The sequence below is a fragment of the Tursiops truncatus genome, chromosome 13, assembly GCF_011762595.2.
Source record: "Tursiops truncatus isolate mTurTru1 chromosome 13, mTurTru1.mat.Y, whole genome shotgun sequence".
Classification (NCBI taxonomy): Eukaryota; Metazoa; Chordata; class Mammalia; order Artiodactyla; family Delphinidae; genus Tursiops; species Tursiops truncatus.
Window position 1 is genome coordinate 62,257,818 of NC_047046.1, and position 26,573 is coordinate 62,284,390.

The 26,573-nt window shown below is 39.7% G+C and overlaps 1 protein-coding gene across 15 annotated transcripts in view; it reads right to left on the minus strand.

Moving 5' to 3' along the window:
- PIAS2 (protein inhibitor of activated STAT 2) overlaps positions 1 to 19,769 on the minus strand; it is a 103,079-nt gene extending 83,310 nt beyond the window's left edge. For 6 of the 15 annotated variants that reach the window (XR_012325388.1, XR_012325389.1, XR_012325390.1 and 3 more), the window contains exon 1: positions 19,566 to 19,768. Coding sequence is in view for 9 of the 15 variants with exons in the window: in XM_019937004.3 (XP_019792563.1) it covers positions 19,566 to 19,589 (24 nt within the window). In the remaining 6 variants the exon portion in view is untranslated. Of the gene's footprint in view, positions 1 to 546; positions 636 to 13,741; positions 13,813 to 19,565 lie in introns of those variants that run through there. The other 9 variants (XM_019937000.3, XM_019936993.3, XM_073790692.1 and 6 more) reach the window with 5 other exon arrangements.
- Positions 19,770 to 26,573: the final 6,804 nt, after the last annotated feature.

Consider the following 26,573-nt stretch of genomic DNA (forward strand, 5'->3'; position numbering starts at 1 on the left):
ATAAAAGTATAACCTACCAAAACCAGTTTGAAAATTGAAAATATGAGCAATCATATAACCAAAGCAATTGAATCAGTGATTAAGATGTGTCCCACAAAGAAAACAGTAACAATTCTACAAGTGAGTTCTACCAAACACTCAAGAAACAAATTATTCTAATCTTACATAAACTCTTCCAGAAGAAAGAGGAAAAGTATATATATCTTTTAAATTATAGGTCAATATTACTCATTATTAGAAGCAAAAATCCTACATTAACTATATTCAAACTGAGTCCAATAATGGAAAAAAGGGACAGACCAGGGCTGACTTTATACTTGGAACACAAGGTTGGTTTAAATATTAGAAAATCAATCAATGTATTTCATCATGTTAACAGGTTACAGAAGAAAAACATATGATCCTTTCAAAAGATGCAGAAAAAGCTTTTGATAAACTTCAACATCCATTCTTTTTCTTTTTAATTAAAAAGTTAATAATAGAAAGGAACACCCTTAACCTGAAAAGATTATCTACAATAAACCTACAGCAAGCAGCATACTTAACTGTGAAACTCTGATAGCATTCCCTTTAAAATCAGGAACAAGATCAGGATGCCCCCATCACCGCTTCTATTCAACATTGTACTGGAGATCCTAGCCAGCACATTAAGACAAGAAAAAGAAAGAAAAAAAAAGCATAAGAATTGGAAAGGAGGAAACAAAGAGGTCATTATTCACAGATAGATCTGTCCACACAGAAAATCCTAAAGAATTCTATACACAATTTATCACAATTAGAAGGATAGCAAGATTGTTATACGAAGTCAAATTGTACTTCTATACACCAGCAAGGTAGAAAATATAATTTTAAAAGATACCATTAATGATTTGATACAAAAATAAGGTACCTAGAAATAAATCTAACAAAATACTTGCAAAAGTTTATCTGAAGAAAATTATAAAACTTTATTGAAAGAGACTGTAAAAGACCTAGATAAATGGATACTACAATGTTCATGGTTAAGAAACTTAATAACAAAATGCTAGTAGTTCCCTTCAAACTGGTTTACAAATTCAATGCATTTCCCATCAAAATCCCAACAGGTTGCATGTGTGTATCTATATAACTTTAAAAAACGATACTAAAATTTTATGGAGGAGCAAACCAGCAAGAAATTCCTTGAAGAAGTACAAGGCAGGAGGACCTGGCCTACTTCTGTGTCCCTCAATGACTGACTAGACGGTTTCACACCAACCCTCCCTATGAAAACTTCAAAAACTGAACATAATATAAAAAACATCTGTTTGAAGACAAGAAGCACTACAAAAGGCAGCAAGAACCTGGGAGGCCAAGATCATGGAAAGAAGGGAAGCCTAGAAAATGGAGTCTAATATTTGATGCCTCTTTTCCCCTGGAGATAACTGCCAATGGAAAAAGGGCAATTGATAAGTTAAGAAATCCAGCAGAACTTTGAATAGACTTATAGGGCTGGGAAAACCAGAAGATATTTGCAAAATATAACCTGCAAGTCCTGGTATCTGGGATATATAATAAACTCCTACAAATCAGTATGAAAAAGACCAAATATAAAAATGGACAAAAGACTTGGCAAACCACCTCACAAAAGACATCCAAATGGCCAGTAAGTATATTAAAAGGGGCTTAACATAATTTCTCATTAGGGGAATTCAAATTAAGACCACTAAACATCCACCAAAATGTCTAAAATTAAAAGGGTGGACGAGAAAGGACAAGGAAAAACTAGAACTCTATTATTTTGCTATTGGAAGGGAATGAACAAAAAACTACAATTACATACAACAATAAGGATGAATCTCGCAAACAAAATTGAGAGGAAGAGGTGAGACACAAAAAATATACACGTAATATAGTTCCATTTATATAAGGTTCAAAAAATAGGCAAAACTAGTCTAAGATGTTAAAGTCTGGCCAGTAGGTATCTTTAAGAAGGAAGAGGTTAGTCACTGGGAGAGGACTCAAGGGAACTCTCTAGGGTGCCAGTAATGTTCTATTTCCTGACCTGCATATGGTTATATTGAGAAAATTCATTTAGCTGTACTCTCATGATCTGTGTACTTTCTTTCTATACATATGTATGCCCTATAACAATAGAAGTTTGTTTTTACAGAAGCTGTACAAAGTTACAGTAATTAAAACAATGTGATGGTGGGGTTACACTAAGAGACTAGAGTCCAGAAAGTATAGATAGATCCAATTGTATAACAAAATCAGTAAGAAATAAATTTTTTTTTTAAAAAACCTAGTACAAACATGGGCAAAAGAAATGAATAGAATCCCAGAAGGGGTAAGAACAGGTTAATCAGCACAGTAAAAGATGCTCAAACTCATTAGTAAAAGGAAAAAATTGAAAACTAAAAGGTGATATTTCATACTCACTGGCAAAAACTTTTAAAGCCTGATAAAAGTAAGTATTAGCAAGAAAGCTAAGGAAACCTCTGTATTCCTGGAGGGAGCAAATACTGATACAATCCTCTTTGGAAAATAATCTGGCATTATCCAGTACTGTTGAAGATGCGAATATCCTTAAGTCCCAGCAATGCAATGCTACTCCTAGAGTTTCTACAGTGAAACATACTGTATTAAATATTCACATTAAATGAGATCAATAAAGACTACAAATAACACCGTATCAATGCAGATTAAGTTTGTTCACAAAGTTTATTTTGCATTTCAGAGCCTTTTGGATTTCAGAAGTGTAGATAAGGAAAAAAAAGGAAACTACACAAATTTCCAATTAGAATGGATAAATTGGTATTTATACAATGGAAACTCAAAAACAATGATAAACCAAAACACCCCAAATACATACAGCTTTTATTCAATTTGTATAAAATTTAAAAACACACAAAAACAAAAAATTTGTATATATAAAATGTGTGATTTATATATATATAATTTTATATATCTATGTAATGTGGATGTGATCAGGGAAGGGCACCCTGCTGACCTAATGAACTATTTCTTAACTTGGGTGGTGAGCACATGCATGTTTATCTACCTACATCTTGCCTGTTATAAACAACCTTTTGTACCTATTAAATAATTTAAATATTTAAAATTTTCAAATTAGCATGATATACCCAAATACATAAACCACTATTAACCATTACGAATTCTGAGAAATGACTCAAGAGAACTTTTTTTTTCAAGAGAACTTTTTGAAGGAATTAGTATCCTAAGAGAGTTCAAGGACAGGTTGCTATTTTTAAAAAAAGGGAAGAAATAAAGAAAAGAGGATAAAACTCTTATAAATCAAAAACATAATTACTAAACTAAATTCTATGGAAGAGTTCTAAGTCAAGGAAACATTCCAGAATGTAAACAAATAAAATGTAAATCTTGGAAATCCGATATTCACCCGTCAAGAGTCTCAGAGAAAATAGGAAAAAAATTAACAAAAAAATAGAAGATAATTTCCCAGACCTGAAGAGGCTTACATCCGAAAAGGTCCCACCAGAAGGAATGAAAAAGGCCCACAACTAGACACATTTCACAACACCAAAGATAAGATCACCATAAAGACTGTAAACAAGGTTACCACAAAAGATAACAATCAGATTTACAATGGATCTCTATCAGCAATATTGAGTGTTTTAAATTCCCAAAGCAAAGCTTTCAACATTCAAAAGGAAAAACTGTATTACCAATTTATAATTCTGTATCTAAACTTTCAATCAGGAACAAATGCAAGCCATTTTCAAACATTCAAGAAATTAGAAAGTCTATCACCAGCATGTCCTTTCTAAAACAACTACTCAAGAGGGGTGTAGGGGGAGGAAAAGACTGGGAGTTTGGGATTAGCAGATACCAACTAGTATATATAGGATGGATAAACAAGGTCCTACTGCATAACTCAGGGAACTATACTCAATATCCTGTGACAAACCAGAATGGAAAAGAACATGAAAAAGAATATATACGTGTAACTGAGTCACTTTGCTGTATAGCAGAAGTTAACACAACCTTGTAAATCAACTATACTTCAATAAAATTTAAAAAAAAAAACTACCCAAGATTACATTCCAGTAAAATCAAAAAGAAGTCTAAAAAAGAGAAAGACAAAAAAAAAAAAAAAAAAAAAGAGAAAGACATGAGATCCAAATAACACACCTAACCCAGGAGTGCAATGTAATCTCAGGATGACAGATGTATAGCAAGATCCAGAAAGCAAGCTGCCCGAATTACAAGAAAAGGTTGAGAGCTCCAGAAAGCCCATCTTCAAGAAAAGTTCAATGGCTACAAGATGAAAACACATTGTACTGGGTTGCCAAAAACTGCCTTCAGGTTTTAAGTAAAAATAAAAGACACATTTTTCATTTTCACCAGCACTTTATTTTTTTTTTAATAAATTATTTATTTATTTTTGCCTGCGTTGGGTCTTCGTTGCCACACGCCGGCTTCCTCCAGTTGCGGCGGGGGCGGGGGGGGGGGCTACTCTTAGTTGCAGTGCGTGGGCTCTAGGCACGTGGGCTTCAGTAGATGTGGCACCAGGGCTCAGCAGTTGTGGCTCACAGGCTCTAGAGCTCAGGCTCAGCGGTTGTGGCGCACGGGGCTTAGCTGTTCTGTGGCATGTGGGATCATCCCAGACCAGGGCTCGAACCCATGTCCCCTGCCTTGGCAGGCGGATTCTTAACCACTGTGTTACCAGGGAAGTCTCACCAAGCACTTTATTAAACAACGTATTCACCCTTTTGTTCCACCACCTTCTGCCATTCTTCAGGCAACTTCATAATTCCATCTTCCCAAAACTTTTTATCTTTTTAAGCAAAGAACTGTTCCAGATGCCTTTTACAGTCTTCCAGGGAATTGAAATTTTTTCCGTTAAGAGAATTTTGTAAAGACCTAAATAGGGAGACTTCCGGGAAGATGGCAGAAGAGTAAGACGCGGAGATCACCTTCCTCTCCACAGATACACCAGAAATACATCTACGCGTGGAGCAACTCCTACAAAACACCTACTGAACGCTGGCAGAAGACCTCAGACCTCCCAAAAGGCAAGGAACCCCCCACGTACCTGGTTAGGGCAAAAGAAAAAACTAAACAGAGACAAAAGGATAGGGACGGGTCCTGCACCAGCGGGAGAGAGCTGTGAAGGAGGAAAAGTGTCCACACACTAGGAAGCCCCTTCGCGGGTGGAGACTTCGGGAGGCGGAGTGGGGGAGCTTGGGAGCCGCGGAGGAGAGCACAGCAACAGGGGTGCGGAGGGCAAAGCGGACAGACTCCAGCGCAGAGGATCGGGCCGACCGGCACTCACCAGCCGAGAGGCTTGTCTGCTCGCCCGCCGGGGCGGGCGGGACTGGGAGCTGAGGCTCCGGCTTTTGTCGGAGCGCCGGGAGAGGACTGAGGTTGGCGGCGTGAACACAGCCTGCAGGGCGTTGGTGCGCCCCGGCTGGCCGGGAGAGAGTCCGGGGAGGGGTCTGGACCTGCCGAAGAGGCAAGAGACTTTTACGTCCCTCTTTGTTTCCTGGTGCACGAGGAGAAGGGATTAAGAACGCTGCTTGAGAGAGCTCCAGGGACGGGCGCGAGCCGCGGCTAAGAGTACAGAGCCCAGAGACGGACATGGGACGCTAAGGCCGCTGCTGCCGCCGCCAGGAGGCCTGTGTGCGAACACGGGTCACTGGCCACACGCCCTTCCGGGGAGCCTGTGCAGCCCGCCACTGCCAGGGTCCCGGGATCCAGGGACGGCTCCCCGGGAGAGCGCACGGCGCGCCTCAGGCTGCAGCGTCACGCCGGCCTCTGCCGCTGCAGGCCCGCCCCGCACTCCGTGACCCTCCCTACCCCCCGGCCTGGGTGAGCCAGAGCCTCCGAATCAGCGGCTCCTTTAACCTCGTCCTGTCTGAGCAAATAACAGACGCCCTCCGGCGACCTACACGCACAGGCGGGGCCAAATCCAAAGCTGAGCCCCTGGGAACTGTCAGAACAAAGAAGAGAAAGGGAAATCTCTCCCAGCAGCCTCAGAAGCAGCGGATTAAAGCTCCACAATCAACTTGATATACCCTGCATCTGTGGAATACCTGAATAGACAACGAATCATCCCAAATTAAGGAGCCCTGTGGATGAAAGGCTCTTGGTGCTGCAGCCAGGACTCAGTGCTGTGCCTCTGAGGTGGGAGAGCCAACTTCAGGACACTGGTCCACAAGAGGCCTCCCAGCTGCACATAATATCAAACAGCAAAAATCTCCGAGAGATCTCCATCTCAACGCCAGCACCCAGCTTCACTCAACGACCAGCAAGCTACAGTGCTGGACATCCTATGCCAAACAACTAGCAAGACAGGAACACAACCCCACCCATTAGCAGAGAGGCTGCCCAAAATCATAGTAAGTCTACAGACACCCCAAAACACACCACCAGACGTGGACCTGCCCACCAGAAAGACAAGATCCAGCCTCATCCACCAGAACACAGGCACTAGTACCCTCCACCAGGAAGCCTACACAACCCACTGAACCAACCTTAGCCACTGGGGACAGACACCAAAAACAACAGGAACTACGAACCTTCAGCCTGCAAAAAAGGAGACCCCAAACACAGTAAGATAAGCAAAATGAAAAGACAGAAAAACACACAGCAGATGAAGGAGCAAGATAAAAACCCACCAGACCTAACAAATGAAGAGGAAATAGGCAGTCTACCTGAAAAAGAATTCAGAATAATGATAGTAAGGTTGATCCGAAATCTTGGAGATAGAATGGACAATAGAATGGACAAATTGCAAGAATCAGTTAACAAGGACCTAGAAGAACTAAAGATGAAGCAAGCAACGATGAACAACACAATAAATGAAATTAAAAGTACTCTAGATGGGATCAATAGCAGAATAACTGAGGCAGAAGAACGGATAAGTGACCTGGAAGATAAAATAGTGGAAATAACTACTGCAGAGCAGAATAAAGAAAAAAGAATGAAAAGAACTGAGGACAGCGTCAGAGACCTCTGGGACAACATTAAACGCACCAACATTCGAATTATAGGGGTTCCAGAAGAAGAAGAGAAAAAGAAAGGGACTGAGAAAATATTTGAAGAGATTATAGTTGAAAACTTCCCTAATATGGGAAAAGAAATCGTTAATCAAGTCCAGGAAGCACAGAGAGTCCCATACAGGATAAATCCAAGGAGAAATACGCCAAGACACATATTAATCAAATTGTCAAAAATTAAATACAAAGAAAACATATTAAAAGCAGCAAGGGAAAAACAACAAATAACACACAAGGGAATCCCCATAAGGTTAACAGCTGATCTTTCAGCAGAAACTCTGCAAGCCAGAAGGGAGTGGCAGGACATATTGAAAGTGTTGAAGGAGAAAAACCTGCAACCAAGATTACTCTACCCAGCAAGGATCTCATTCAGATTTGATGGAGAAATTAAAACCTTTACAGACAAGCAAAAGCTGAGAGAGTTCAGCACCACCAAACCAGCTCTACAACAACTGCTAAAGGAACTTCTCTAGGCAAGAAACACAAAAGAAGGAAAGGACCTACAATAACGAACCCAAAACAATTAAGAAAATGGGAATAGGAACACACATATCAATAATTACCTTAAATGTAAATGGACTAAATGCTCCCACCAAAAGACACAGATTGGCTGAATGGATACAAAAACAAGACCCATATATTTGCTGTCTACAAGAGACCCACTTCAGACCTAGAGACACATACAGACTGAAAGTAAGGGGATGGAAAAAGGTATTTCATGCAAATGGAAACCAAAAGAAAGCTGGAGTAGCAATTCTCATATCAGACAAAATAGACTTTAAAACAAAGACTATTAGAAGAGACAAAGAAGGACACTACATAATGATCAAGGGATCGATCCAAGAGGAAGATATAACAATTGTAAATATTTATGCACCCAACATAGGTGCACCTCAATACATAAGGCAAATACTGACAACCATAAAAGGGGAAATCGACAGTAACACATTCATAGTAGGGGACTTTAACACCCCACTTTCACCAATGGACAGATCATCCAAAATGAAAATAAATAAGGAAACACAAGCTTTAAATGATACATTAAACGAGATGGAGTTAATTGATATTTATAGGACATTCCATCCAAAAACAACAGAATACACATTTTTCTCAAGTGCTCATGGAACATTCTCCAGGATAGATCATATCTTGGGTCACAAATCAAGCCTTGGTAAATTTAAGAAAATTGAAATTGTATCAAGTATCTTTTCTGACCACAACGCCATGAGACTAGATATCAATTACAGGAAAAGATCTGTAAAAAATACAAACACATGGAGGCTAAACAATACACTACTTAATAATGAAGTGATCACTGAAGAAATCAAAGAGGAAATCAAAAAATACCTAGAAACAAATGACAATGGAGAAACAACGACCCAAAACCTGTGGGATGCAGCAAAAGCAGTTCTAAGGGGGAAGTTTATAGCAATACAAGCCCACCTTAAGAAGCAGGAAACATCTCGAATAAACAACCTAACCTTGCACCTCAAGCAATTAGAGAAAGAAGAACAAAAAAACCCCAAAGCTAGCAGAAGGAAAGAAATCATAAAAATCAGATCAGAAATAAATGAAAAAGAAATGAAGGAAACAATAGCAAAGATCAATAAAACTAAAAGCTGGTTCTTTGAGAAGATAAACAAAATAGATAAACCACTAGCCAGACTCATTAAGAAAAAAAGGGAGAAGACTCAAATCAATAGAATTAGAAATGAAAAAGGAGAGGTAACAACTGACACTGCAGAAATAAAAGAGATCATGAGAGATTACTACAAGCAACTCTATGCCAATAAAATGGACAATCTGGAAGAAATGGACAAATTCTTAGAAATGCACAACCTGCCAAGACTGAATCAGGAAGAAATAGAAAATATGAACAGACCAATCACAAGCACTGAAATTGAAACTGTGATTAAAAATCTTCCAACAAAGAAAAGCCCAGGACCAGATGGCTTCACAGGCGAATTCTATCAAACATTTAGAGAAGAGCTAACACCTATCCTTCTCAAACTCTTCCAAAATATAGCAGAGGGAGGAACACTCCCAAACTCCTTCTACGAGGCCACCATCACCTTGATACCAAAACCAGACAAGGATGTCACAAAGAAAGAAAACTACAGGCCAATATCACTGATGAACATAGATGCAAAAATCCTCAACAAAATACTAGCAAACAGAATCCAACAGCACATTAAAAGGATCATACACCATGATCAAGTGGGGTTTATTCCAGGAATGCAAGGATTCTTCAATATACGCAAATCTATCAATGTGATAAACCATATTAACAAACTGAAGGAGAAAAACCATATGATCATCTCAATAGATGCAGAGAAAGCTTTTGACAAAATTCAACACCCATTTATGATAAAAACCCTGCAGAAAGTAGGCATAGAGGGAACTTTCCTCAACATAATAAAGGCCATATATGACAAGCCCACAGCAAACATCATCCTCAATGGTGAAAAACTGAAAGCATTTCCACTAAGATCAGGAACAAGACAAGGTTGCCCACTCTCACCACTCTTATTCAACATAGTTTTGGAAGTTTTAGCCACAGCAATCAGAGAAGAAAAGGAAATAAAAGGAATCCAAATCGGAAAAGAAGAAGTAAAGCTGTCACTGTTTGCAGATGACATGATCCTATACATAGAGAACCCTAAAGATGCTACCAGAAAACTACTAGAGCTAATCAATGAATTTGGTAAAGTGGCAGGATACAAAATTAATGCACAGAAATCTCTGGCATTCCTATATACTAATGACGAAAAATCTGAAAGTGAAATCAAGAAAACACTCCCATTTACCATTGCAACAAAAAGAATAAAATATCTAGGAATAAACCTACCTAAGGAGACAAAAGATCTGTATGCAGAAAATTATAAGACACTGATGAAAGAAATTAAAGATGATACAAATAGATGGAGACATATACCATGTTCTTGGATTGGAAGAATCAACATTGTGAAAATGACTCTACTACCGAAAGCAATCTATAGATTCAATGCAATCCCTATCAAACTACCACTGGCATTTTTCACAGAACTAGAACAAAAAATTTTGCAATTTGTATGGAAACACAAAAGACCCCGAATAGCCAAAGCAATCTTGAGAACGAAAGAAGGAACTGGAGGAATCAGGCTCCCAGACTTCAGACTATACTACAAAGCTACAGTTATCAAAACGGTATGGTACTGGCACAAAAACAGAAAGATAGATCAATGGAACAGGATAGAAAGCCCAGAGATAAACCCACGCACATATGGTCAACTTATCTTTGACAAAGGAGGCAGAAATGTACCGTGGAGAAAGGACAGCCTATTCAATAAGTGGTGCTGGGAAAACTGGACAGCTACATGTAAAAGTATGAAGTTAGATCACTCCCTAACACCATACACAAAAATAAGCTCAAAATGGATTAAAGACCTAAATGTAAGGCCAGAAACTATCAAACTCTTAGAGGAAAACATAGGCAGAACACTCTATGACATAAATCACAGCAAGATTCTTTCTGACCCACCTCCTAGAGTAATGGAAATAAAAACAAGAGTAAACAAATGGGACCTAATGAAACTTAAAAGCTTTTGCGCAGCAAAGGAAACCATAAAGAAGACCAAAAGACAACCCTCAGAATGGGAGAAAATATTTGCAAATGAAGCAACTGACAAAGGATTGATCTCCAAAATTTATAAGCAGCTCATGCAGCTTAATAACAAAAAAACAAACAACCCAATCCAAAAATGGGCAGAAGACCTAAATAGACATTTCTCCAAAGAAGATATACAGAGTGCCAACAAACACATGAAAGAATGCTCAACATCACTAATCATGAGAGAAATGCAAATCAAAACTACAATGAGATATCATCTCACACCAGTCAGAATGGCCATCATCAAAAAATCTAGAAACAATAAATGCTGGAGAGGGTGTGGAGAAAAGGGAACCCTCTTACACTGTTGGTGGGAATGTAAATTGATACAGCCACTGTGGAGAACAGTATGGAGGTTCCTTAAAAAGCTACAAATAGAACTACCATATGACCCAGCAATCCCACTACTGGGCATATACCCTGAGAAAACCATAATTCAAAAAGAGTCATGTACCAAAATGTTCATTGCAGCTCTATTTACAATAGCCCAGAGATGGAAACAACCTAAGTGTCCATCATCGGATGAATGGATAAAGAAGATGTGGCACATATATACAATGGAATATTACTCAGCCATAAAAAGAGACGAAATTGAGCTATTTGTAATGAGGTGGATAGACCTAGAGTCTGTCATACAGAGTGAAGTAAGTCAGAAAGAGAGAGACAAATACCGTATGCTAACACATATATATGGAATTTAAAAAAAAAAAAAAATGTCATGAAAAACCTAGGGGTGAAACAGGAATAAAGACACAGACTTACTAGAGAATGGACTTGAGGCTATGGGGAGGGGGAAGTGTAAATGGTGACAAAGCGATAAAGAGGCATGGACATATATACACTACCAAACGTAAGGTAGATAGCTAGTGGGAAGCAGCCGCATAGCACAGGGAGATCAGCTAGGTGCTTTGTGACCGCCTGGAGGGGTGGGATAGGGAGGGTGGGAGGGAGGGAGACGCAAGCGGGAAGAGATATGGGAATATATGTATATATATAACTGATTCATTTTGTTGTGAAGCTGAAACTAACATACCATTGTAAAGCAATTATACTCCAATAAAGATGTTAAAAAAAAAAAAAAAAAAAAAAAAAAAAAAAAAAAAAAAGACCTAAATAAATGGAAATCCGAAGGTGCAATGTCTGGTGAATACGGCGGATGAATCAGAACTTCCCAGCCATGCTGTTAAGTTTTTTTGCCTGGTCATCAAAGAAACACGCGGTCTTGGGTTATCCTGATGGAAGATTATGCGTTTTCTGTGGACTGATTCTGGATGCTTTTGGTGGAGTGCTGCTTTCAGTTGGTCTAACTGGGAGCAGTACTTGTTGGAATTAATCATTTGGTTTTCCAGAAGGAGCTCATAATAGAGGACTCCCTTCCAATCTCACCGTATACACATCACCTTCTCTGGATGAAGACCGGCCTTTGGTGTGGTTGGTGGTGGTTCATCTCCCTTGCCCCACAATCTCTTCCATTCCACATTATTGTACAGTATCCACTTTTCATCGCCCGTCACAATTTGTTTTAAAAACGTAACGTTTTCATTACGTTTAAGTGGAGAACTGCATGCAGAAATACGGTCAAGAAGGTTTTTGTCACTTAACTTATGTGGAACACAAACATCCAAGTGATTAACATAATCAAGCTGGTGCAAATGATTTTCAGTGCTTGATTTGGATATTTTAAGTATGTCGGTTATCTCTCGCATGGTATAATATTGACTGTTCTCTATTAATGTCCCGATTTGATCTCTATCAACTTCAACTGGTCTACCCGACCGTGAAGCATTGTCCAGTGAGAAATCTCCAGCATGAAACTTCGCAAACCGCTTTTGACATGTCCGATCAGTCACAGCACCTCCTCCGTACACTGCACAAATCTTTTTTTGTTTCAGTTGCGTTTTTACCTTTCTTGAAATAATAAAGCATAATATGGCGAAAATGTTGCTTTTTTTCTTCCATCTTCAATATTAAAATGGCTACACAAAAATTCACCAATTTTGATGAGTCTTTTTTTAAATGCACGCTGATATGACAGCTGTCATAGACAAGCTAACAAAATTGTTTCGAATGAAGTTAAAGATAACTAAGTGCTACCAGAGCCATCTTATGGAAAAAAAGGAAAGAACCTTTTGGTGAACCCAATATTAAAGTTTAAAAGTGATTTCCATGAGCTCTCCACAATCATGCAGGGCTTTATTATATTTCTCCTTTAAGGAGCCGAGGTTTAACAACACAGAAGTTCCTCAACAGCTCCACACTACTTGGCTCTATAGTAACTAATACTTATATCAGCACACATATTACAAAGGCTGGTTATTAGTATTCAATTTCTAGAATCTTCCTGTAGAAGCACAGAGAAGTTTAGAAGAGTTATAAACCACAATATAAATGCTATAAATCTTGACAACGTAGTATCAATAGAAAATTAAGGCTAGAATGGGGAAGAAAGGTGGAGGCTGGGAGAAACAAAGGGAAAAAGATGGGTGCTAAATCCTCTTTAAGACTGGGAACTAAAGAGATAGTGTCTAAAACTGATAGGTCAAGAAAGAGAAATTTAACTGTTACAAAAAGATTAAAATAATCAACAGCAGAATTAGGAACAAAAATGTAACTGGTAGAAATCAAAGTGCTAGGGCAGGTGGAAAATGAAATGACCTAAATTTCTTATCTACTAGGGAGTCAAGCAACAGATACTGTTTATAGAGTTGAAAGAAAAATCAATATATAGAAAGACATGCTTTATTTTTGAGTTTTGGAATTAATCTAAAAAAAAAAGAAAAAAGAAAAACTAAGGGAAAAAATCCCCACTAAAGGCAGTTATATAAAGATTTAAGAAAGAACTTTTACTTTTCTTTCTGGATTTTTCTGCATTTTCATTCAAAGAAAAAAAGAATGAAAGAAAGAAAAAGATGAAGAAAAGAATAAGAAATTTTAAATATATTATTAAAGCCATTCCCAGATTGGGGGAAAAAGGTCAAATAATTTGTCTAAGGTCATACAGTTGAAAACCATGCATCTCCAATGCTAATATCAAAAAAAAAAACCCAAAAAAAAAAAAAAACCCCAAAGAACAAACAAAAAAACATACCTTCTGTGGCATAATCTAGATCTGCTTTTTTACTGACTTGTATGAATAACCAAATGGAGAACTCCGAATGTCTGTTAAGTTTATATTGTTCTCTGCAAAGTCACAAAAACAAAATCTTATTCGTTTCACACCATTTTTCAAAAAAGTCTAGGGAAATGACCATGTTACTAGTGGGTTCAAAATGAAGTCAGAGGATAGTTTGGACTATGATACCAATTGATTCCACATCACTTTTACTTCAACTTCAATTCAACTGTGAATTTCTTAAATTCAGATTCCTGAATAAAAACAGACTAGCTGTCAAGACAAGTCAATGGGGAAAGAACTGTCTTTTCAGCAAATAGTTCTGTGAAAACTGGATATCCACATGCAAAGGAAGCTGTATCTCTACTTCACACCATAAACAAAAATTACCTCAAAATGGATAAACAATCTAAATGTAAAAGTTAAAACTATAAATATAAGCTCTTAGATGAAAACACGAATAAATCTTTGACACTGGATAAGGCAATGGTTTCTTAGATTTGACATCAAAGGCATAAGCAACAAAAGAAAAAACAGATAGAATTAAAAACATTTGTGCTTCTAAGTACACGATCAAAAAAGTGAAAAGATAGTCCATAAAAAGGAAGAAAATATTTGAAACCATATATCTAAGAACTTGTAACTGGAATATATAAAGAACATACACAGTAATAAAAAAGCAAACAACCCAATTAAAAAAATGGGCAAAAGGTCTGAATAGATATTTCTCCAAAGAAGATATACAAATGGCCAATAAGCATATGAAAAGATGCCCAACATAGTTAGTCATCAGGAAAATGCACACCAAAACCGCAGTGAGATACCACTTCACACCCACGTGGACAAGGATGTGGAGAAAGCAGAACCCTTATACACTACTGGTGGGAATGAAAAATGGTGTAGCAGTTGGAAAAGAGTTGGGCAGTTCCTCAAAGACTTAAACAGAGTTATTACCACATGACCCAGCAATTCCACTCCTAGTTATATATCCAAGACAATCGAAAACATATGTCCACACAATACTTATACACTTGTAGATAAATGTTCACACCAGTCAAAAAGTGGAAATCACCCAAATGTACATAAATTCATAAATCGATAAACAAAATGTGGTATATTCCATACAATGGAATATTATTCGGCCATAAAAAAGAATGGAGTACTGATACATCTACAAGAATTAATCTGAAAAGATTATGTTAAATGAGAGAAACCAGACACAAAAGGCCACATGTAAGATTTTATTTCTATGAAATGTCCAGAATAGGCAAATCCATAGAGACAAAGTAGCAGATGCTGAGAGCTGGGGGAAAGAGGGCATAGGGAGTGACTGCTAATGAGCATGGGTTTCTTTTGGGGTGATGAAAATGTTCTGAAATTCAATAGTGGTGATGGTTGTATAACTTTGTGAATAGACCAAAACCACTGAATTGCACACTTTAAAAAGCTGAATTTTATGGTATGAGAATTATACCTCAAAAAAAAATTTTTTTAAATAGACTAGCTAAGATCCAATCCAGAAAAACAAAGGCAAAAATGCTGAGAGAAGAGAAACATTTGGAGAATTTGTTAGAAAAATGCCACCTTTATCAGAAAAGATATTCACGTTTACCAGAGGGAGGGAGCAAACAAACACAAAAATGTCTACCACAGCTAAGAATATCTTGGTTTACTGACTATAAAAAATTATCTATTTCATTTTAAATTAAATATTTGGTTTTGAATGTGCTTTCATAGACATGATCTTAAATGAAGTCCTCCTGGAAATTTAGTTGTATCCACTAATAACAGCTTTGAATTACATGGTGAATTCTGTTAACATCTATCACATGTATTAGTCTATTTCTTTGCCCAATAGTTGGCAGCTTGGAGGGATGAGGACCTCTAACCTCAACACTCCTCTTCCCCATTAACTTCCCATTCTCCCTGTGTATCCCAACAGCACCCGAAGACGGCAAGTAAGGAACCAAACCCTCAAGCCTTCTAGGCAGAAAATCTTCTGTTATAGAATTATTTAACCCTCTTATTAGATCTTCCGTGTCTGGCTTACCGGTATCTATTAAGAAAGTTACTATCACTGGCTCTTCCACTAGATTCCTGCACACACATTGACTCTCATTCTCTGACACGCACAGAGATAATAAACTCTCAATGCACAAGAGAAAGAGGATGAGGAGTACAGGAGAGAGAGCCTTAAAAAAAAAAAGTTAGTACAGTAGATCCCCCCTCCACTCCCACACTGGAGAGAAGAAGGAAGAGTGGATTAACCAGGTTAAATTGTAGCAGGGACCTTTTTAAGGACTGCAGCAGAAGGAGTATTGAAATTATGCAACTGGAGGAGACAAGGGTAGAAAGCTGCTCTGGTTGAAGAAGAGGTGAGGGACTTCAGACTCCAACTACTCTGCCTCTCTTCCACCACTGTGCTTGGCACTGCTGGAGAATATTTTGGAGGAAGAAAGCAGGGCAACAGTGACAGAGGCCTAGGCCACCAGACTGCATGAGCTTGTCCCAGGTTAATTCAATAATTAGTTAATTCACAAACTCCTAACAACATAAATGTTTTAAACAAGCCACCACTGAACTGAATAATTTCTTCTCTAGCACCTTGAAAGCTTCTAATACCTGATGCACTATTATACTCATCTTTGACTATACACAGCCCACAATAGCCCTTCACAGAGAACTTACCCCTTCCTTTCCCTCAACCCATCAGGATGATCTTGTGAGTCAGGTTTGTATGATGTGACTCTTATCTTCTGGCTATAGATAATCAGGACAGAAGTGGACCCTCACCGATCCTCTCTCCCAGAAGAAATGAAGAGAGGTGTGCTGGTATTCTACTGGTCACTTAAACTGAAAGCAGCAAAGGGTAGGGATGCCATATTCTGCTGTGACTGGACAAGATCTCTGGTACTGGCCCACAGGGAAGTCTCAAAACACTGAAATTGTCAGGCAACTCCTCTGTCAGGAGTTGCCTCGTCAAATAACTCCCCTCCCCCAAGCAAAGCAAAGGCACAGGAGTCACTGAAGCACAGTGAAGATGACCTTTCCCAAAATTCCAGACCTCCAGTACAGGAGACGCCGGCACTAGCCAGCAGTGACCTGCTCTGGTTATACGGGCTCCTAGGAAGTGGCCCTGAATGATAACGGACAAAGATAAAGGAAATCCTCTCAGCGGCATTATCAGCAGCCAAACCTGGCATTCAGGTCGGCTGGCCATTTCTTCTACTGCCAAGAAGTTAGACAACAAACCAATGCCCGTGATTTTTCCTGGTCCTTCAATTTACTTCAGAATATATTCTGTAGCAGAGACCATTTAGAAAACCCTCGATGTTTCTTCCCCTTTTCCTCCTTTCTAATTAGATTTTTCTTCAGTTGTCCAGTTTTCCCTACAATATTATATATCATATAAGCAGGGTATTGTTTATCATTCAGTTTAGTTCATAAAGTGCAGGATGGTAGCCAGGAGCACCACGTGGACCCAAAGGAAACTGAACAGAGCAGTAGAGCTTAGACCCTAAGGAGCATTCACTCTAAAGCTAGACCTCCGAGGTTAAAAATCCCAGGTCTTCCAGTATTAGCTGTGTGATCTAGGTTAGGTTATTCAACCTCTCTGTGCCTCAATTTTTCACAGAATTGTTGTGAGAACTAAATAAGTATGTATGTAAAGTGCTTAAACCAGGGCCGGGAATATAATAAGCACTTTCTTATAATGGATATCTGCCATCATCATCATCGTCACGATTTGCAATGGGGAGTGGGGAGAGCTACAGCACATCTTTAAGTGTAGAGGATGCTACTGAGCAGGTAAGGCAAAAACTGGGGTGGATAACTCTTTCAGCATTTGCACAGCCCATACCTTTCCCTCCTCTGAAAACTCTCCCCAGTTAAGTCTCCTAACGTGAACTATGGCAGAGGAGCTATCTTCCAGCAAGTGCAGGGAGAAGAAAAGACAGCTGATTTACAGAAAAAGATGATGAAGCTGACCCACAAAACAAAATGGGAGGGAAGAGAGAGGGGTATGGGATGGAGACAGAGGATGGAGGGAGTGGGGAGGGAAGGGGGAAGAAGGGGAGACAAAGAGAAAATCTTGGTTTCCAACTACTTTCCAGTTCCTGATTCCACTCCAACCTAAGCACTGACTGCCCTTTCTGCCCTATACCAATAAATAAATTCTTCACTTTTTATTAAGCTTTGACAAACGACAGAAAAGTCTAACACAAGCCCTGGAAAACTTTTCATCAACAAAAAAAAAAATCTTAGAAGAGATAAAGTTATATAATCCGTTACTACACAAAACCCAAGACAATACTGCAGATATAAATAACTACAAACTTCAGTATTCTCAACCCATCCTAAACCTAATGCATGAACTTACACAGGTGAGGCTCAGGCCTGGTTGTTTCAAAAGCTCTACAGGTGTTATAACCCCTACAGCTGAGGCTCTGACACTAACACCCTTACACTTACCAATATGAACACCCTTTACCTACTATCACGGTTCTCTGTGTAAACTAGCATAGGGCATAAAATGCATGAATATACTTTTCTCTTTACCGGGAATTAAATAATTTTTGAAACAGCAAGAGAGAAAATGGCAGGCATTATTCGAACTGAAGCAATTTACCTTTAGATCAGAACAATGAATACGTTCTTTTGCTGATGTTCACCAAACCAGCCAGGTAACCAAACAACATGCTTCCCCCGCATCCCATCCCTCTCCAAAAAACAATAATAAACATACAAACTGAATCTTTTACCAGATTTCTTTTCCTTCTTATTCGGAAACAGTAATGCTAACAACACGTCCATGGTTGTGCAAACTGACTGCAGTTAACTTAATTTCAAGTTCCTCTTCATCCCTTTTTTGAAAGACTTTTTTTTTAAAATCAGGGTTTCCGATCTTAAGTATCCCATTTATGCCGCCAGTAATTCAGCGATCCATAAAAAAATCTGGCTCGTTTATCACAATTATGTCTCAGTTGAGGGCTTTGAAGGTTATCACCCACGGGAAAAATATCTTTTCCGTCTAACCCCAACACAGCGCATTTCAAACCTCTACTATACAAAGGTAAACAAAAATAAAGTTGTGATCTTGTTCGAAAGGCTAGGGAGAAAAAATTTTCAAGTGCAAAACGAGTTCACAAACCTCATGACAACACGGACTTTGCGGAGTTCTTACCATGGCACTAAGAAAATACCAAGGTTTAAGGCCGATCATTGAAGGCAGGGTTCCCAAAAGACCACGCTTCTCCCCAAGATGTTGAGGAAGCACTGGTGGGGGGAAGGGGCCTTTCTCGAGACAGATCTGACTAAGAGGTAGCATCACCCACAGAAGAGAGAGAATTCCTAAAAGCAACTTCACGTTTCAGAAGACAGCTTCCCACCAAGTGAGTAGTCCGTAGACTTAGGAATCGCCAGACACGTACACCCCTCGCGAAGGTGGAAAAGCAAATCCTGCTTCCCACCTCACCTCAAAATAAACGGGTAAGTTGGGTCCCCACGAGCCCCTCCCGAGAGCGGCCCCGGCGCCCCGCGCCAGGTGTGCGGACCCACCGACCGGCTCACCTGGTCCCCAGGCCCGCCACCACCGGGTGGCACGGGCTTCCTCCGCCGCCTCGCTCCCCTCCCCCGCCCGCCCGGGCGCCCGTTGGGACGCGGGCCGGGGCTCGGAGCTCCGCCAACCGGTCCCCGCGAAACAAGAAGGTGGCGGCCGGCGACGCTGCGGCTTCCCCGCCTCGCCTCCCCTTCCCTCCCCTCCCCCGCGGCCTCCGCTCTCCACTCCCACGCCCCCGCTTACCCTCAACTCCTCGAAATCCGCCATTTTATACCACCCGCGGGCGCCGCCGCCGCTGCCGCCACAGCACCCCCTCCCGCTGCCGCCAACGACACCGCCGCCACCACGGCCGCCGCCGCCGCCTCCAGCACCATCCTGCACTGGGAGCCGCTAAAGACTCCGCGGCCGCCGCCGCCGCCGCTGCCTCCGGGCCCGTCACGTGACCACCGCCGGAGCTCCGCCCCCGGCGAGCGCGGCCCCGCCCTCCAGGCGCCCCGCCCTCTCAGCCAGCCGCTTTCCGCCCGCGTCTTCCGCCAGCCCCCCAGGCCTGCGGCTCTGGCCTCGCCTGAGTCCCCGCCCCCTCCCGCTGCCTGTCCACCTCCCGCACGCCTTCCGGCACTCGGCCTTGTCGCCGTGCAGCTCTCAGCCAGCGGGTGCTTTCTCGCCCCGGCGCGGAGGCCCAGCCCCAGTCCCTGAAGCGCCCTCGCGATTGCAGCGTTACCCGCGGGACTGGAGGAGGGCCTGGGCTGTGGGAGGGACGGAGAGGAAGAAGAAATGGCCGGGACTCGTGACGGGAACATTTACAGTGCCCTTCCCCACGGTGGCTGTGGACGGAGGGAGCACCCACAAATAAAGGCATCCCCCGGAGTAGTTGTGGCGAAACAACCTAAATATGGGTGTTGGATAAGCTATTGTTCTGATCTAATGGGGCAAGGTTGGTGAGACCTTTTTGGGTTGATAATATCCTCAGTACTAACCTGGCTGGTTCTTTCTGACTTTGAAGGGCGACTGAATGTCAAGGACTGCAGAGTTGAAAGGGTTGGGGGAGGGAAGTTGGAGAAGTGAAATAGGAGAGCGCCCAGAAGGACCCTGATAGAAAGTCGAGGGATCAGGGAAATAAGATAGCTGGGAAAAATGAAATGTCAGAGGAAGAGAAGATGGAAGGAAGTTTCACGGCACTCCTGACTTGCTGACAAAGGATGAGAAGATGCTGAGTTAAGCTGGTCAAAAAATTCGCTGGACCAAATCCAGGGTTCAAATTTCCTTGAAGAGGTGGATGGAATCCATTTAAGACACCTAATGTTGATCCCTGGGCCAAGAATAGTTTACCACTACACCTCTTCGCCTAATTCCTGTTCATCCTTCAGCTCTCAGTTTAAGTGTCACTTCCTCAGAAAGACCTTCCCTAAACCCACATGCCCCCATTTTAATTCAGATCCCTCTCTGACTGCTCATAGGATCCGAATATTTCCTTCCTGATATTTTTCCATGGTAATTACGTAGGTCTTTGTGTGATTATTATATAAATAATTATCGTTTAACTTTTTTTCTTAAAAGTGTTTTTAAACCCGCTAGACTATAATGACTGACAAATGCTTGGAAAACTGTGGGCCTCTCATTGGTTTAATGAGTAAAAGAATGAACAGTATCTAGAGTAGGTTCTAATTCTGGCTTTCCACCATTAACTTTAGCTTGGCTTTTTCTTGATCTTGGCTTATTCTCCTTAGACCTTGATTTCCACCTCAGTAGAGTTTAACATTGTTCAACAGACATTAAGTGAAGGCCAATGTGAGCCAGGATCTTCCGGGGAATAAAGATTTATAGAATACAGTACAGCCCTTCCACCAAGGAGCTTACAACCCATAAGAAGCACCATGCATGAAATACTGAGTTCAGTTTCTAAGCACCTGTCCTGTTAATCCTTTCTCTGCCTGTCTCTGAACCCATCAATCCTCTTGATCTCAACATCTCTCTTTTCCTTTCCACTGATTTCTTCCTCTTTCCCTATATCTGTGTTCAAGTCTCCTAGATAGTTTCAAGCCACCTTTCTTCTTTTGCCAAGAACACATCTATTTTAATCACATTTCTTTGCTCCTTTACACTTTACCTTAACCTTTACTGAAACTATACAGTATCAAAGAAAATGAACAATGAATTTATCTTTTATATTCCCAATTTTTTAGTCTGGAATTTTTAAACACAAACAAAAGTTGAAAGCATAACAATGAATATCTGTATACATTCCAACTAGATTCAACAGTTATTAGTATTTGAACAATTTTTATTAAGGCATAAATAACATAGGTAAATCCTCCTATCTTAAGTAAACTCTTCAATTAGTTTTGAAAAATGCTTATCAAGATACAGAACATTTTCATCAGTCCAGAAAATTCCCTCCTGCCCCTTCCCAGTCAAACCTCCCACCAGAAATAACCAATGATCTGATTTCTAATACTGTAGAGAGAATTTTAAAATGAGGGAAACATTTTAAAATGCTATTATAGCCTCAATGCCAAAACCAAACAAAAATTAATTTTCCTATCTAACTTATAAGCAGATTTTATGCCAGTAATGCAAGGATGGTTTCACGCTAGCATATATGTTAAAGAAATTGGTAATTTGATACAACTCAGCAACTAAGAACAACCAAAAAATCTGGATTTAGAAAATCAGAAGCAAGTGCCAAATGTAAGGAGTTAACCAGTCAAAATCTTAGAAGGCAGTGTTCTAGGCAGTTAAACTGAACATTTATCCTGAGACATTTGACAGTCCAAAAGTAAAATCTATAAACTGAGCTATGACTTTTGCAGGATTGCTGGGCAAGAGAGACATAAATCTAAATCTAGTGCCACAGAAGAAGCAAAGTCCAATAAACACCCCCCATATTTAATACAAGATCCCGTAGGGTAAAGATAAACCAGAAATAAATCAGCACTTCCACGAATTGCGTTCAGGTTTTATAGCAATCAGGAAATCTCACTCCTTGAATACTGAATAAACAGATCCTAGAGTGGTACTCCACAGACACTGGGCAGAATCAAACAAAAATTCTCTCCAGATGAAGATATCATTAGCCCAAACCTCAAATTAACCTACATAAAATTTTACAAATTAAATGACCAAACATAATCAAAAATCAGAAAAAGACTGCAATAAAAGCAAGCTTACACAAATAAGTAAATAAACAAACCTTGAAAAAATAATCTAATAGAAACTCTAGAATTGAGATGTTTAAGAACCCAATGGATAAGTTTATAGGTATATATGTATATTACACATGGTTTAAGAGAGAATTAATAACAGGAACATGTTAGAAGACTATTTAGAATGAAGCTCAGGGAAACAAAAAGATGGAAAATGCGTAAGAAAATATTAGAGACATAGATTTGAGACAGAAGATAATGCCAGAAAAGTCTAACAAATGTTTAACTGGAGTCCTCAAAGAACAAAAAACCAAAATGAGGCAGTAGCAATATGTGATGAGATAAAGTCTGAGATTTTTCAGACTGATAAAAAAAATCACTATAGGTAAAGGGTTAACAAAACCTTTTCCTGTCTACATAAGAACTTAACCTTCAGCTAATTTTCTAGCTCTGTTCACCAGGAAACATGATAGAGGTTTATGATAAAAATGACCTCTGATCAGTAAATTGCCTCTGGACCAGGAGGAACTATAAATGGTCTACATTTATAGACCTGATGGGGATACCATACTTGGGACTTTTCTGAGTGAGTTAAGTTCACCAGTAAAATATAGCAATTTTAAATCTGTATGCACCTAATGACATGCACTTAATGTAGCTTACAGAACTACAGTGAGAAAATCCACAAGTATAGTGAAGCATTTTACCATACCTATCTCAGTAATTGATACAAAAAGCAAACAGAAAATCATTAAAGATATAGATTTTTGGAACAGCATAATTAACAAATTTGACCCAGTGATTACAAATAATGTGCAGAAAATGCATTATTTTAAGTACATATGGAATATTTACCAAAATTGAGCATAATAGAGTAAGCCTCAACAATTTTAAAAATTGTGATAAAATATACACAATATAAAGTTTACCAACTTAACCACTTTTAAGTGTACGATACAGTGCCATTAAGTATAGTCACATTACTGTACAGCCATCACCACCATCCAGCTCCTGAATTCTTTTCATCTGCAAAACTGAAACTCCATACTCATTAAACAATAACTCCCTATTCTTTTCTTCCCCCTGGACCCTGGCAATCACCATTCTGCTTTCTTCATGACTTTACTCTAGGTACCTGATATAAATGGAATTATACAGTATGTGTCTTTTTGTGACTGGCTTATTTCCCTTAGCATGATGTCTTCAAAGTTCATCCATGATGTAACATATGACAAAAAATTTTGTTCCTTTTTAAGGCTGAATAATATTCCATTGTATGTGTACACCGTATTTTGTTTATCCATTTATCTGTCCATGGACAGTTAGGTTGTGTCTTAATCAGGCTGGGGTACTAAAACAAAATACCACAGAATGTGTGACTTAAATAGCTAACATTTCTCACAGTTCTGGAGGCTCAGAAATCTAAGATCAAGGTGCCAGCCTTTAGTGTCTGATGAGGATCCACTTCCGGGTTTACAGATGACCACCTTCTTAATATACCCTTACATTATGGGGACAGAGAGCTCTGGTTTCTTGATCTTCTTATAAGGGCATTAAGCCAATCCTAGGACCTCCACCCTCATGACCTAAGCTAAATCTAATTACTGCCCAGAGGCCCCACCTCCAAATATCATCGCATTGGGGATTGAAGCATCAACATATGGGTTTTTGAGGGACACAGACATTCGGTCAACAGCAGGTTGCTTCCACCTTTTGATTATTGTGACTAATGTGAACAAATATCTCTCCTAGATCCTGCTTTCAATTCTTTTGGGTATATACCCAGAAGCGGAATTATTGGATCATATGGTACTTCTATTTTTATTTTTTGAGGAACTGCCATACTGTTTTCCAAAGCAGCTGTGCCATTTTACATTCCCACCAGCAGTGTGCAAGGGTTCCAGCTTCTCCACACCCTCATCAACAGTTGTTATTTTCTGGTTTTTAGTAGTAGCCATCATAATAGGCAGCAGATGATATCTCCTTGTGGTTTTGATTTGCATTTCCCTAATGGTTAGTGATGTTGAACATCTTTTCATGTGCTTATTGGCCTTCAGAATAACTTCTTTGGAGAAATGCCTATTCAGTCCTTTACTCATTTTTACATTCCGTCGTTTGTTTGTTTTTTTGTTTTCGAATTTCAACAAATTTTAAAGGATTGGAAGCTGCTACAAGTCTATTTTCATTTGCTCTCTATGACAAAGATTGTCTTGAAACAGTGTTTTATCATCTCTCAGGTTCTGATGAGATATAATAAGCCATGATGATAGTATGTACCCTTGATATGATGTGATGAGAATGGCACTTTATCTCTGTGATCTTTCTCTCAAAAAACACACAACCCCAGTTGAATCATGGGAAAAAGTATCAGAGAAATCCCAATCAAGGAGCATTCTACAAACCACTTGACCACTATTCCTTAAAAGTGTCAAGGTCATTAGAAACAAAGAAAGTCAGAGAAATCATCACAGCAAAGAGAGCCTGAGGAGACACAACAACTAAATATGATATGGTATCCTGACTAGATTCTGGTATAAAAAAGGACACGAGGCAAAAACTAAGGAAATCTGAATAAAATATGAATTTTAGTTAGTAATAATGTCTCAATATTCGTTCATTAGTTGTGACATATATACCATATTAATACAAGATGTTAACTACTGCATAGCACAGGAAACTCTACTCAATATTCTGTAACAACCTATATGGGAAAAGAATCTGAAAAAGAATGGATATATGTATATGTATAACTGACTCACTTTGCAGTATATCTGAAACTAACACAACATTGTAAATCAGCTATACTCCAATGTAAAATAAAAATTAAATTTAAAAAAAGATGTTAATAATCAAGGAAACTGGGGTATATAGAAAGGAACTCTGTGCTATCTGCACAGCTAGAATCTAAAACCTATTTTATTTATCAAAAAATTTCAAAATTATATTTGTCAATGATAGAAAAGGACTGGTTACTTGATTTTTAAAATATAATTTCAACTTCTGAATGATTGCAAAAATGCAAAATATCTTGTCAACAAGAACTTGAAGACATTGTCATTAAAATGTCTTGATCAAGAAGTACAGACAGGGCTTCCCTGGTGGTGCAGTGGTTGAGAGTCCGCCTGCCCACACAGGGGACACGGGTTTGTGCCCCGGTCCGGGAAGATCCCACATGCCGTGGAGAGGCTGGGCCTGTGAGCCACGGCCGCTGAGCCTGCGTGTCCGGAGCCTGTGCTCCGCAACGGGAGAGGCCACAGCAGTGAGAGGCCCGCGTACCGCAAAAAAAAAAAAAAAAGTACAGACAATTCAAACATTAAACCTGCCCATAAAAGTGCTCTTAAGCTCTTCACTAAAACTTCTGAAATTTTTTATTTGGAAGTTTTATGCAAATTTAATATTTTATATTTTCCTTAATACTTTAGTATTCCACTCTTTCTTATAATTATACGAAAAAAACAATGAGTTTTTTCATCAAGCTCCATGTAGATATTCCTAAATCCTCTCCAGTTTATTAACACGCCACAGAAATTTTTTTTTTTTTTTTTTTTTTTGCGGTACATGGACCTCTCACTGTTGTGGCCTCTCCCGCTGCGGAGCACAGGCTCCGTACACGCAGACTCAGCGGCCATGGCTCACGGTCCAGCCACTCCGCGCCATGTGGGATCTTCCTGGACCAGGGCACGAACCCGTGTCCCCTGCATCGGCAGGCGGACTCTCAACCACTGCACCACCAGGGAAGCCCTAGAAATTTTATTGTTTTCTTTGTGTGCATGACCTGAAGTTAGGAAGTACTAACCTAGAGAAACTCTTATACAGGCACATGTGCACCAGGAGATATGTACAAGAATATTTATTCCATCACTGTTTGTAACAGCGAAAAGTTAAAAACAACTTGTCTTGTCCATCAAGGATAGGGTAGATAAATGCATTGTGGTATGTTCCTGCAAAAGAATGCTATGTATACAGTAAGAAAAAAATGAATAGAGCCAGAGCTTCATATAAGAATATGGACAGGGCTTCCCTGGTGGTGTAGTGGTTAAGAATCAGCCTGCCAATGCAGGGAACACGGGTTCGAGCCCTGGTCCAGGAAGATCCCACATGCCACGGA